Source organism: Palaemon carinicauda, chromosome 12 (genome assembly GCF_036898095.1).
Source record: "Palaemon carinicauda isolate YSFRI2023 chromosome 12, ASM3689809v2, whole genome shotgun sequence".
In the NCBI taxonomy this organism is placed as follows: Eukaryota; Metazoa; Arthropoda; class Malacostraca; order Decapoda; family Palaemonidae; genus Palaemon; species Palaemon carinicauda.
In genome coordinates, this window is record NC_090736.1 from 12,767,873 (window position 1) to 12,782,956 (window position 15,084).

At 32.7% G+C, this 15,084-nt stretch overlaps 1 protein-coding gene across 1 annotated transcript in view; it reads left to right on the plus strand.

The window, feature by feature from the left end:
• LOC137650483 (protein LMBR1L-like) overlaps positions 1–15,084 on the plus strand; it is a 99,979-nt gene that overhangs the window by 67,426 nt on the left and 17,469 nt on the right. Inside the window, exons 7-8 of the mRNA XM_068383709.1 lie at positions 8,319–8,390; positions 14,798–15,046. Coding sequence (XP_068239810.1) covers positions 8,319–8,390; positions 14,798–15,046 — 321 coding nt within the window. The remainder of the gene's footprint in view (positions 1–8,318; positions 8,391–14,797; positions 15,047–15,084) is intronic.

Sequence of the window (15,084 nt, forward strand, 5' to 3'; positions counted from 1 at the left end):
GTGACTTATATATGTGTGTTGTTGTTTACATGGTGAAAATCGAGTGAATGTGCATGAGATAACTCTGTATCAGAATTTCAGCTGTAATAATTGATACCGTGAAAATCTCTCTCTCTCTCTCTCTCTCTCTCTCTCTCTCTCTCTCTCTCTCTCTCTCTCTCTCTCTCTTATATATATATATATATATATATATATATATATATATATATATATATATATATATATATATATATATATATATATATATATATATACACACACACACACACTTGAGATTTACCGCAAATAAAACACTAGAATCCCAGACTGAAAAAGGAAATGTATTAAGCATTTAAGAAAGCAGAAACACGAACACAGGTAAGAATAGGTTTTTATTAATTAAATATTTTTTTTTTGTCGAAAATGGCTGTACTTAATATATCGTACCTCCCATACAAATTGCAATATTATATTTCCATTTTTACTCTTGTCTTATACAAATGAATGGTTGTGACTTACCCTTAACATTTCTTTGTTTCTGGAATTTCACTGCACTTAACGAGATGTATGTAGTATATCACTGCAATGTACTCTCGATTTCACTTCTTGTATAACATTTATCAACTTGTACAGTAATTTAAATTGCCCAAAAATAATGCTGTTAATCGACGAATGGTAGTAGTTGAAGTACTAGTAACGAAAATCCAGAGGCAACTGGCTCGGAAGGGAGTCGTTAACCCCGTTGTTCCCCACGAAGGACTTAAGTTTCGGGTGTTGGGTGTTGATTCCGTCCTCTAAACCTCTATAGACGGAGACAGTTAACAACCATGCGCAACGATGTTCACTAATGATGACTTTGCAGTTTACGTTTCCATGAAAATCTAGATTCGTTTTTATTGCGGTTTCCCTTTAGTTGAATTGTGTTTTATCTCACCCGAGGTTGTGGTCTGATTGGTAACGTCTCTGCCTGGTGTTTTCAAGACGGGGTTCGGGTGTCAGACTCGTTAGTTCCATTAGTGTCTGCAAACTTACCATTCTCGTGAGCTAATTTTGGGGGTTTAGGGGAGCCTATAAGCCATAAATCTATCTGCTGAGTCATCAGCAGCCATTGGCCGTCGCTCTTTGGTCCTAGCTTGGATGGAGAGGGGGCTTGGTCGCTGATCATATGGTCAGTCTCTAGGGTATTGTCCTTGTTTTATAGGGCAATGTCACTGTCCCTTGCTTCTACCATTCATAAAGTTGCTTTCCAACCTTTAAACCAACTACAATTTTATAAATTTACTTTTGTTTATTCTTTTGTTGCATACGTAACATAATTTTTTTGTTCCAGGTAGGCCTACTTTTTAGGTCATTTCATGAGATGGTGTGAATAAAAACAACCATTTGTAGATATTTTAGCTGGAATATGGAAGAAAATGAAATTATTTTAAGGACTGGCGCAGAAGAGAATAAGTATATGATCGTAAGTTTAGGGAGAGGGAAAAAATATTTTGGCACTTTGACAGTGAAAGATTATGGAAAGTGAAGAGTGATAATAACGGCCAGTGGGTGAGCGTTTCATTATCGTTAAGTTTGTTAGTACTGGTGGAAAATACGAGTTTTAGTTCAAGGTGATGAGAAAATTGTAAGTGATTGTGTCCAGAAATTGAAAAGAAAATGTGAAAATATTTTGGTAGCGCATGAATCTGTGCTTGGTAACCGTGGTATGATGTTGAATGATGATTTTTACTTAATTGTTATTATAACCTAAACTATCCAAAACAAAAGATAATGTAAAGGAAGAAACCTCATGGAAAACTTATGATTATCTCTTGTTGAAAATATTTTAAAGTATAATTTTGAGAGGAAAATTCAGAGAAATCATTGTTAAATAACGCACTTGTAGAAATTAAAAGAAAGATAACTTTGGTGGATGTAATGGTCAGAAAAAGAATGAATGGAAATATATGTGATATCACCGAGGATTATATTGATGTATACATCAATATAATTATGATTAACATAGGGGGAAAATGTTGAATTTGACATTTATTTTATAGAGTTGGAGGGATTTGGTATATTTGGGGGGCTTATTATTATTATTATTGAGAGAGAGAGAGAGAGAGAGAGAGAGAGAGAGAGAGAGAGAGAGAGAGAGAGAGAGAGAGAGAGAGAGAGAGAGAGAGAGTTGGTTGATGAGACGGAAGTTAAGGTTACCATAAACGAAGGCTATGGACAAAGGGGGGGGGGAAACAATTTTTTTTTCAATGATAGAGTGGATGATAAGTGATTTAGAGAAGAAATTGAAAAAAAAAATGAGAAAGATTATTTAGGCATGTAAGGGTAGACATAAATGACTCAGTTGTAGTAAAGACGAAATTATGAGGAAATGATAAGGACACTCCTTATCAGTTGTGAATAAATGGATTCCTGCATAAATTACATGAAGTGAATGCAGTCCTAGTTTGGTAAAACGAGCATTTAGAAACTGCTTTAATGTAGGTAAATGTTAGATGAGAGGCAGAACCGAACTAAGCAAGGGTGAAATGTGCTGTATTTAAAAGAAAAAAAAATAGTTGTGAAAGTCATTGTAGAGGACAGAGGAACAAAAATAATATTAATACATCAGAATTTTATGGGGTTACAGGCGAGATAATATGGAATTACTAGTGAGTGCTACCAACTGACTGTTCAGTGTTTGTAAATTGTCTAAAAGAGATTCATGTCGGGGTTTGGCCAGTTTTCATCGTCACGTTGTAAATTGGTGATGGTGGGAAACTTGTCTGATTGCTCACAGTAAACCAACCCAGTGTGGGTTCCCTGACTAATACAGTTTTGCTAAGCATGACAATTTATATATCCTTTCACCACGTTAAGGTATTCTCACTCATAAAGTAATTTTATATATATATATATATATATATATATATATATATATATATATATATATATATATATATATATATATATATATATATATATAACTTATGGAACTACTTAGTGCTTCAACAGTCAGGTACTGCAATTAAGAAGATTCACAACCTGAATATCGTAATGTTTATAGAAATCACATACATTCAATTGAAAGTTTTGAGTTCTATTATAAAGATGAACACCCAAACATTGGGATTCTCTTCTTCTTTAAATAGCCATGTGCACACACCTTTATATATATATATATATATATATATATATATATATATATATATATATATATATATATATATATATATATATATATATATATATATATATCATCATCAGCCAATACTAGTCCACAACAGAACAAATGCCGCATACATACCCTTCCACTTGCGTCTGTTTATGGTCTTTTTGTGCCAGTTCACACCCACAGACTTCCTGAGTTCGTTGATCCATCGTCTTCTTTTCCTTCCTCTGCTTCTTTTACAATCGCTAAGGGCCCATTCTGTTCTTAATGACCATCTATTGTCTGCCATTCTCATTATATGTTCTCCCCATGTCCACTTCTTTTTCTTTCAAGATGTAAGAATATCCTCTACTTAAGTTTGCTTTCGTATCCATGTTGCTCTTTTTCTGTCTCTTAGTGTTATTCACGTCATTATTCTTTCCTTAGCTCTTTGAGTTGTTAACTAGCTTACTTTCTAAGGTTGAAGTAAGGTTTCGAGTTCCTGATGTATAAGTTAATACTGGTAAGACCATCTATCTGATTAAATACTTTTCCTTTTAGGGAAAGTGGCATTTTACATTTCATAATCCAATTTTGTTGACCAAGTGCTCTCCATCCCATCCTTATCTTCTTTTTATTTCGGTCCCGTGTCCTGGGGAAACACTGTCTGGCGTAAGTACGTATATTTATTAATAATTTCTCTAGGCTCTTCTATAACTCTTGTTTGTTTTCTCTTCATTTTCATTGAACATTATTTTAGTTTTACTGATTAATTTTTAGTCCGACATTTATGCTTTTTCTTTTGTAAATTTTTATCGGCTTTTTAAGTCCTCCTTTGATTCACCAGACACAACTACAGTATATCATCTGCATATCTTAAGTTGTTAAGGTATTCCTCATTAATATTAATAACTACATTCTCCCAATCTAAATTTTTAAAAACTTCATCTAGGCATGCTGTGAATAATTTAGAAGAGATTGTGTCTCCCTGTCTAACCCCTATATGTAATTTTAGGATTGCTATATTACCTGTATAGATATCTTCAAGTGTTCCAACAAAAGATTCATCTATACCTTGTTTTTTGAAGGGCTTTCATTACTGCTAATGTTTTGGCAGACTTAAAAACTTTCTCACAGTCTATGAATACCATACAAGGTGATATGGCATATTCTGTTGATTTTTTTCATTAGCTTTTTAATTACATGGATACAATTGTTGAATATCCACTTCTAAAGCCTGTCTGCTCTCTTTTAGCCTAATATCTTTGTAAATATTGTATATATTACGCAGAATAAACCTATTGGGCAGTAATTTTTCAGTTCTTTTGTCTCTCCCTTTTTGCGAATTCGTTTAATGATAAGTTTTTCCAAGCTGTGGCTATAGAACATTTTGCAGACATTTGGTGTAGAGTTCTGCCAGTTTTGCTACTATGAAATCTCCTCCACCTATTATTAGATCAATTGTTAGGCCATTTGCTGCTTTGCCTCTTTTCATGACTTTTAATGCTTTCGTTACGTTTGGTATCGGCTTAGATGTTTCATTATTTCCATTGGTGAAGTTATTTCATATATCACTATTGTATAGCATTGTTTAGAAATCCTTTGCAATTTTTATCACTCCATCTCTATTGAGGATATTTCCATTTTCATCCTTTTAAGTAAACATCTGTTGATGCCCTGTTCCAAGTCTTATTTTCATCCGTTTGATGCTTCTTTTTCTTTAGTGTTTCCTCAATTTTGGTCTGATTGTGTTTACAAATGTCTTGGGCTTTTGGTTTATTTATTGTTTTGGATAGTTCTGCTAATTCTATTTCATATCTCTAGCATTATACCCTCATTTCCAATCTTTACTTTATTAGGTATTTAGTATTTTCTGATAGTTTTCCTTGATCTTGATTAGGAACACTTCCACCTCTCTTGTGCTGATTACAATGCCTTCTTTACTTGTTTTCCATTTCATCCATATATATATATATATATATATATATATATATATATATATATATATATATATATATATATATATATATATATATATATATATATATATAGTACACATGTGTATGTATGTATATATGATTGTGATTTATTTTTATATTTGCATACTTACGTAAAATACAGAATTGGTTTTTTTCCCATTAATTTTATGAAAACGGGCGATTAAGATGTTTGTTGTTGTGGTAAGCAAGGTAAAAAGGAAGGTAAAAAGGAAGGTTCTTTTTGCACTCAAGTTATAAACAAAAGTTTAAGGCCAGGCACAATAACCTGTGAGGTGATTTAGCGCCATCACAAATTTAATGAAATCATGTTAGAAATATAAAATGAATGGAAAGCAAACATAAAAAAGTACATGCACACATTAAAACCTATATTACTCCAATAAGGAAATTAATTTACGTTAGCTCTTTAGTTGTGTCCTTCACAACTCGCATATCATTAAAAGTTAAAACAAGAACAAATTGTTGAAGTTTTCATTAAAAAAGACAATCCCCCACCTACTCATTCAGGAAAAAAGTTACTGTAATAAAAGCTCCAGTTTTCTGTTAGCTTAAATATTTTTTACATATGTGTTCTGTACTATAGCATCACTACTAGAGATGTTAAAACTGTCATTTTTACTGTATTCAGTTTGATAAAAAGGCATCAAATCTACTGTAGCTCGAAGGAGTTGAAAACTTATGGTACTGGTTCTTATGGCATACCACTTAATGGTGGATTAATATTAAATTCACGTAACTATGGTATTGTCATAAGAAAAAAAATCATGAAAACAGTTTGTCATCTCCGGAATCTCTTGAAATTTTGGGATGATGATTTAACTCCTTATGGAATAATTAAAAGAAATGTGTCTTCAAAAAACATAAGTGTCTTTTTAATTTTCAAAATATTCGAATGTTTGGGAGTGATACATAGGCTATAGATTTATTATGCAAGAGTATGTGCAAGTTTTTCATGCAAGAGTATGTGCATGTCTTGTGGGATTTTTCTTTTATAAATATCATAATTTTCAATCAATGTTGAATGCCCTCCCCGGCCCCAGACTAAGCCTTTTTTCCCTAAATTTCATTTAACATCTTCCTTCGATTTATTAGTGCAGTAGTACTGCATCTTTCTAGAGTAAAATGTTAAGAGGTGCCAAACTTATTTGATAAACTTCCTGTTATGTCACTGTCATCTTTGATCTAAATCTGGCTGCTTGTGGTGTTTAGTAATTGTTTTTCTGGTGGTAAAATTAAATTTTCAGTCATTGGACATTTCTGGGATATATTGTCTGAGTTATCTAAAATAGCTCCTTTGTTGTTGCTATGCTTATAGTGATATTTCAGTTGTTCATAATTAGGTTTTCCTGACATTTACAATAAAACCAAAAGTATTTAGGTAAAATTGCCATAGGACCTGTAATCAAGACATTTCCTTGTGCATCCTTGAAGATTTCTTGCTATACCAATCTGCAATAAGTCTTCTACAAGACTAATCTTGACTCCCTCAGTGATAAAAAGTCTACAGACCTCTACTATTGCATTGTACTTAGTTCCGGGTAGATAGTTGGTTTAACATACTCAATACTCATAATTAAATTCCTGTTTGTATATAATATGCATTACCAATATTGACTGTGAAACATTTTACATAACTGCTATAATTTCAATTATTTTAAAACATTTTCACGATGGCCCTAATATTAACGGTTATGAAACAACCGTAACTTCAAAAATTACATTTTTTTTTTTTATACGACTCCCAAATTTCAGTGACTGAAACATTTTACACGAACACCCAGTTTCAATTATTTTACATTTTACTAGACTCATAATTTCATTGATTTACATTTTACACGACTGCCCTAATTTCAGTGATTTTACATTTTACAAGGCTCTCCTCATTTCAAGGATTTTATATTTTATATGACTGCCCTATCATCAAGGATTGTAAAACATTTTGCACAACTCATAATTTTAGTAATTAACATTTTATATGACTTTACTTTCAGTAATTTTAAAACATTTCACATGACTGCTTTATTTCTGTTGATTGCAAAACATATTACAGCACATGACTGCATTAGCTTCAGTGATTGTGAATATTTTACGACTCCCTTAGTTTCATTGATTGTAAAACTTAATATGACTGCCTTAATTTCAATTATTATAAAAAAATTTACATGATTGTCATAATTTAAGTGATTGCTAATAATGTACATGTTTGCTTCAATTTCACTGATTGTAACACATTTTGCATTGCTGCCCTAATTTGAATTATGTAAACATTTTAAGGAACTGCCCAAATTTCAGTTATTATAGAAACATTTACATGTGAGCCCTAATTTTAGTAATTGTTAAAACATTTCACACATCTGTCATAATTTACATTATTGTTAAATATTTTAAATGAGTACCTTAGTTTCACTGATTGTAAAACATTTTAAATTAGTACCTTAGTTTCAGTGATTGAAGAAAATTTTAAAAGAGTACATTAGTATCCGTAATTGTAAAACATTTCAAACGAGTACATTATTTCAGTGATTATATTATAAATGAGTACCTTAGTTTCAATGGTTGTAAAATATTTTCAATACGGTAATTACCTTAGTTTCAGTGATTGTAAAACATTTTCAATGAGTACCTTAGTTTTAGTGATTGTAAAACATACAGTAGTTATATACGTGATCCCAAGATAAAAAGATCAGGTCCATCAGTAATCAGGAGGATGCATGGTAAAATTATGTAGTATGCATAAGCATTTACAGTCACTTTGAAATGTAAAAGGCGTTTCCTAAATATTCCAGTAATTTATGCTTTATTTCTCCTGTATTTTGGCTAGTTATATAGTCCCTCTCCATTGTCATAGAATCTATATTTTTTGACCTATTTTCCCTCCCTTTTTCTTCAAAATTATCTTATGTTTATGCCAAGGATCATACTGGCTCATTATTAAACAAAATTATCAGAATGTTCTAAATGACCTATGTTTTTTTAATAGAGATATTATAATAATTTTAGTTCTTAAAGGTAACAAAGCAGAAATAAAGGTAAATTTCACTACTAGGATTATGTTTCACTTCTTAATGAGAACTTTTTAATTGCTTGAGAGGTGTTATCTGATTAAATTTTACCATGCCTATATCCTTAACCATAATAGAGTTAGTGGTGTGTTAGTTTCTTAATGGCAATGTTGAATTTAAAGAATAATTCTAACTCCCTTTTCTTTTCAGATGTTTGGGGAAGTTTCTACCTGCCATTTCTTTACTCTCTCATATCCTGTCTTGGCGTCTTAATGCTACTGTGTAAGTTTGATACCCTTTTTTCAAAAATGAGATTTAAGAACTTTTTTATTCCTTCTTGTTTACAAATTCTCATCCTTTTAATCTCTAGAACTCGGCTATTAATATTTTGACGAGGTGTCGGTAGTTACTGGTGGATGGTGTGGAAGCTCCGCCCCATTGCCAGGCCCAGCACACTTGAATAGATACTTTATTTTTAGCTGCCTGATAGTACACACAGTTCGCCATCCCAACTGGTTGTTTTAATCTATACTGTTATATTCTATATACTCAATTGGTTGGCAGATCATCATTTGAGAGGGATGTTAAGGAAAAAGTGAGGTCTTACAGTGTTTTCTTTGATAACTGTAACTGGCAACAGTTAACCGTGCAACCTGTCGATCATTGTTCTGCCTGTTCAACAGCATTTTTGTTTGCTGTTTATTCCTTTGTGAGTGTGGCCTAGTGATGTCTATTTAACCCTGAGGAAGTTGGGTTTCCTTGGACATCATTTCCGCTTCCGCTGAGTGTGAGAGGAGGGTGCGCCAACCTTCTTCTCTTTGTTAGTGTTTTCCCGTGTACTGTGATCTCTTACCCCATTGGAGCGTCATCATTAGTCTAGACCAGTGGTTCTCAACCTATTTTGCCAACCTCTCCAAACAATATTGGTAGAGATGCGTGACCCCTGCCATCACCTAAGTGCTTTTAAGAAACACACAGTATTCCTCAGATTATGACGACAACATCTAGTACTGTATTCTAATATAGATATTATTTATTACTCTTTGTCTTTACAATAACTGAAATACAATAAGTATAAAGGTTTTGGAATATGCAAGCCACAGTTAAACATCCAGAAATGTTACTATAAAACTATAAAAATAAGATAATGAAATTGCAGGGGAAGAACTGTAAGAATTTCTGGTGAAATAATTTATGATGTGATGTATGTAAAAATTAAAGTACAATATTCATGGAAGTTTAATGACAACAGTCAGTATTTAAGTCCTGCTATTGGTGCTCCACTAGTATTGATTAGTTAATATTCACTTTCCACAGTGAAAAATAATAATTACTCTGGCCTAAGTGTACAATTAATAACACTAGTTAGTAAGACACTTGGGCCTGCTTTTTTTTTAGCACAATAACTCTATTCTTGGTTTGATAACAGAGATGGCAACTCGGAGGTCATCCACAACCCAGAGGCGTGATGTGTATTTGTTTTTAATATATGTCAGTGGCAAAATGTCTTTTCACACAAATAAGTTGATCCAAAAGGAATTAGTATGCTGTGCAGCTTTGAATAATCCTGAATATTACTTTGCAACTGAAATTCAGAACTCATCCAGTGTGATTGAGCCAAACAATAATGTCTGTAAGGTCCAATCACTGGACAGCTCTAGGAGTTCATCCTCCACGTAGCATGATGAGTGCTCCAATGTAACATTGAATGGTTGTCGTATCTAGTTATATCGTTGTGGGGTTGTCTCTTTTGAGAAGTACTTCTTGAAGTGGGTCACAAAACCTCGGAGGCGAGTCGTGATCATTGACATCATGTTATCAATACACTTAGTTCGTTCTCCTTCATAAATTCCCCCAGTTCAGGAAACATTTCTACACTGCCCTTATCAACTTACACAACCCAATGTTCCAGCTTCCTTGTAAATACATCAGTTTTGTCAGAAAGAATCAAGATGTTTGTGTTTTGGCCTTGTAGTGATAAATTCAGCAAATTAAGTCTTTTGGATGTACAAGAAAGCAAAATGGGAAGGTATACTGTCTCGGTCTTGGACAATTTTTCTTGGAAATGTTGGTAACATTTTCTAATTATTACAAATATATTATATATAGTAATATAGTGGAAAGGGTGGAAAAAGTATTAATTTAACACTAGTGGCTGGTGGACCAAAAATGTTTTATTATGTGTGAGTGAGTGGGGTAGCCAGTAACCCTCCTGCTAACTAGCAGTTGGGGTAGTTATCCCTTGCCAAAAGTCTTGTGGCTAGTCTTCAAGCTACGCCAAAAGTACTATATCCCCTATAAATAGCTCCAGGTTTGTATTGTTAGGAAAAATGCAAATTACTGTATTTCCAAATTTGTCATATTACAGAATACTTCTTGTGTCAAAAAAACAAAAAACAAATGGATATTTTCATTATATTTCTGTATAACGTAAAGTCAATTATCATTGTCCAGTAGTTTTATATCTTACAATGGCTATTTATTGTGGTATTATTATGGAATAACATAGTCACTTCAATAAATATAAAAAGGTTTTTTTTTTACAGATTCACAATGCTTTACCTTGCCTTATAATTATACATTATAGAATATACTTCTTGTGTCAAAGGAAATAAATGGATATTTTCCTTGCATTTCTGTACAACGTAAAGTCCTTTATTACTAACAAGTAGTTTAATATCTTTTAACGGATATTTATCGTGGAGTTATTACTCAGAATGCTTTGGCATTATTTAGAGGTAATTAGATAAAACAATTTTTTGAATAAAATATTCTCTAATCTCTTCATAATGAATGGAACATTTTGGTTGTTTCAAGTAAAATACAATGAAGAATAAAGTAAACTTTTGACAAATTTATTCTGTAATGAGCAGTAAAACAAATAAATATGGAAATGTAGCATATTATAGAGTAAGTGAGCTATACTGTATATCCGATGGTGACAAATCTCGTATATAGCTTTAGTAGTGGATCTGCGGCCTCATAGCGAAGGGGTTAATCTATTCGTGATTATGTATTTCTCTTGACATACATGATCAAATCGCACAGGAAGTATTCTCAAAAGCGAGAAGTAGCTCTCTCCCTTTGCCACCTAAACATGACATCAGCCATGCAAAAGTTGCCGAGAGCTGCTGTTTCAGTTGAATTCCATCACAAAATCCCAACAAATTATCTCTATACTACAAGTAATTACCTGAAAATGTCAATTCCATAACAAAATATCTAGTCCCAACAAATTATCTGAAAATGTCTCGATCCATATAAATCTTCCCTTTATTTTGTTATAAATTTCCAATTTCTACCATTATTTAGTTGCATTTCAAAGATCTTTGGAAATTCCCTCAATATTGATAATATTCATTCCATTTGTAACAATGATAGCTGTAGACACAATGACCGATGACAAGATTTATTTTTTCTGGTTTCCTTCTCATGTTCATAACCATTATTTCTAAAAAATATTATTTTTATTTCTTAGATATGACTTTTTACACAGTACAGTATTTGACATGTAAGTGAACGGTGTTTTTCCTACTTCCAAACCCCTGAAATACCAAAAACCGGAATCACCCTGTAAATGTTAACAGTTCAACGGGTGCCCGTGTCACTCGTAAGGTGGGGCAACCAAAGAACGAATGAACTTGTTTCTCTAATGAACGTAAATTTATGCTACATCTAAGTATGAGTTTCATGATCTTAATTTATATGATGTCTCTTAATTTATATGATGTCTCTTTGATATGTTTATAGAATAGGCCAATATTAAAAAATAGTCCTTGCATAAATCTTTTAAGAACACGAAAATGGAAGTACTCGCTTTCTCTTTTACTGCTAGAAATAGCTGTTATGTCATCAGTAGATCAGTTTTTGTTTATTGTTAGCCTTATAATTAAAATATTATTCTAGACTTCTTGTGTCAAAAGAAACAAACACTTCTCTACACTTCTGCATACTGGCTATCTATCGTGGAATTACAGTGAACCCTCGCTACTTCGTGGTTCGACCATCGCGGATTCACCACTTCGCGGATTTTTTTCATAACCCATGTCTATACATATATTGCGGATTTTCCGGAAATATCGAAAATACCGCGATGTGACCGATGGTGCGAGATTGGAGAAAGTAAGGAAAATTGAATCATGATTGATTTTCAATATAAATGAAACTTTGAGGAGCAACAAAGATATCATTTGTTAGAGAGATAGAGAGAGGTAAGGAATGGGAGGTAGTGAAAAGTAGCCCACAGAGAGAGAGAGAGAGAGAGAGAGAGAGAGAGAGAGAGAGAGAGAGAGAGAGAGAGAGAGAGAGAGAGAGAGAGAGAGATAGGTAGAGAGAGAGAGAGAGAGAGATAGAGGGGGGTTTAAATGTAATAAACAAAAAAATTTGATAGGTTATAACACATTGGTGCTTATGTAATATCAACTGTATACTGTAGACGGTTTGAATAAGTTAAGAAATGGTATAAATGATACTTTGTTAGTGTATTCGTACACACTCAAGAGCGGCAGCTAGATGACAGCTGATCTAATCACAGCCAAATGTAAAAAAAAAAAAAGTCAACAATACTCGATTTTTAAAACACACCCGAAATTTAAAAACAAAAGTACACGCTTTCTTAATGTGCAATTAACTATTTAAAGAGTGGCAATTTTCTAGAATAAAATGATATTTCCCAAAAAATAGTGGTTTGCTGATGAAATCGGATGCCCTATTTTTGGCTATGATTGAAATGGATGTAGACTCGGCCTAATTATTTCATTTCGTATTTAATTGACACTAAGAAAACTAATTTTAGTTTCTTCATCTAAATGTAAGTATTGTATAACACGAAGAGAGAGAGAGAAAGAGAGAGAGAGAGAGAGAGAGAGAGAGAGAGAGAGAGAGAATGAATCAGCTGTTGTAATCAAATGGCGGGTTTTTGTTTCGTGAGAATTTCATCGCCACGACTTTAACAACAACATACTGTACTGAACTTTACAGTATTATACAGACTACTGTAATATGATAAAGTAAAATATTTGTAATCTATTTTATATGAAATGGGGCTATTTTTGTTTTGTTTAAAATTTACATTTACGTATGTAAAACAACTCTCTCTCTCTCTCTCTCTCTCTCTCTCTCTCTCTCTCTCTCTCTCTCTCTCTCTCTCTCTCTCGTAGATTGTTTTCCTGCTTTGCTACGTATGTATGATTTTATATAGATACGGTAAATAATATTTGTAATAACATATTTTATAAAAGCTTTTACTGTAATATCATTATTTATCACTTTCATCATGCGGGTTAAATTCCTTAGTTTGTTTACTGAGCGTACTTTATGACGCCGTCGTTTCAGGCGGCGTCATAAAGAAAAAAATTTCATTTGGGAGTCCTAAGAAAAATTAAGTAAAACATTAGTAATAACCAAATCAACATACTGTACTGAATAATCAATATAATTGATGCAAAAACTAACCTATACATATATGTGTAAATGCGTTTGTTTCTTCATTAGGATCAGAGATAAACGTAAACAAAACATTGGTTGCCATTTTTTATCGTGCTTTTTGGCGTGTTTAGGAAACGCATGATATAAAGTCGCCTTTAATATTTGTGCCTGTTTTAGTTTAGGGTACTGTATTACATGCATTAAGTGTTCTGTACATTAAAGGGTAGTTTGTTAACAGTACTACGTACAAGGGAAGGTTTTAAAAGTCTGAATATACATGTTAAATAAATAGGTAAATATGGTGTTACTACTTCGCGGATTTTCACCTATCGCGGCCGCGTCTGGAACCTATCTACCGCGATAAACGAGGGTTCACTGTAATGCACAATCACATATATAATTACTTCACTTTGAATATGAAGCAGTTTTACATATAGAATCACAATGCTTAAAATTATTTAGAGTAAAATAATGTAACAACAAATTTGTGAAAATATTTCTATAATCAATTCACAATAAATTCTTTCAAAGAAAATGACTGTACGTGAAAGTGCCATGATTTATTTATTTAGAGTGAAATACAATGAAAAGAAATAATCTGTAATTATTATAAAATAAATAAGCATGGTACGTTGTCGTAGAATAAGTGTGCATGTATATCTGATTGTGACATCTTGTATGCAGCTATAGTGAGGGATCCAATGCCTCATAGTAAAGGGTTAAACCAGCCAGCTAATCCTTTCTACTTAGGATAAGTCTCCTAATAAAGGATAAGGCTTTACATATGTCTAGGAACAATTCACAAATTTTTAAGGTCATTTGTATTTTTATAACTGTATGAACCTGAGTCTATTGTTTTACTTCATGCTTCAGCCATCCCACAGGTCCTAGGTAAAGTTCAAAGTGGTTACTCAGTGTGCTGGTGAGGGATATGGCTTCCCCGCCACCTACTAGTAACTATCGACACCTCGTTAAAATTTTAACAGCCAAGTTCCAACTACACTGAAAAAATATTCCTGTTTGTATAATTAGGAAATATACAATTTACTGATACATATAAGTTTATTTAGGAGCTTTTTGTAAAATAAATTGAGAACTGTTTGTAAAATGTATAGAATTTTTTATAAGTCAGCTGGAGATCTCTATATAGTTAAGCTGGGATTTTCATATTTCAATTTTTAATTTTAAATCAATAAATATTGTAATATTTATTGATGTCTTATATAGAGTATTTCAAGCACTGTATGCTTTGATTTTCACAGTATGCACTCCAGTTGGGCTGGCCCATTTGTTTACTGCTATGGGGCGTTTGATGGTAAAGCCAGGATTCCTGAGAGATCTAGCAGAAGAGTATCAGGCTGCTGTATTACAAGAAGATGCCTTAGCTAGACAGCTAGCTCAGCCTTTGCATCCGCATGCGAGGGTCATTACCAGATCAACTTCCAGTGCTCCAACAAGGGAAAGTATTCTCCATCAATACCATATTATTAAGAAGACCAGATTAAAACTAGGTAAGTGCATCACTTTTATATGTAAATTTAATTTCTAG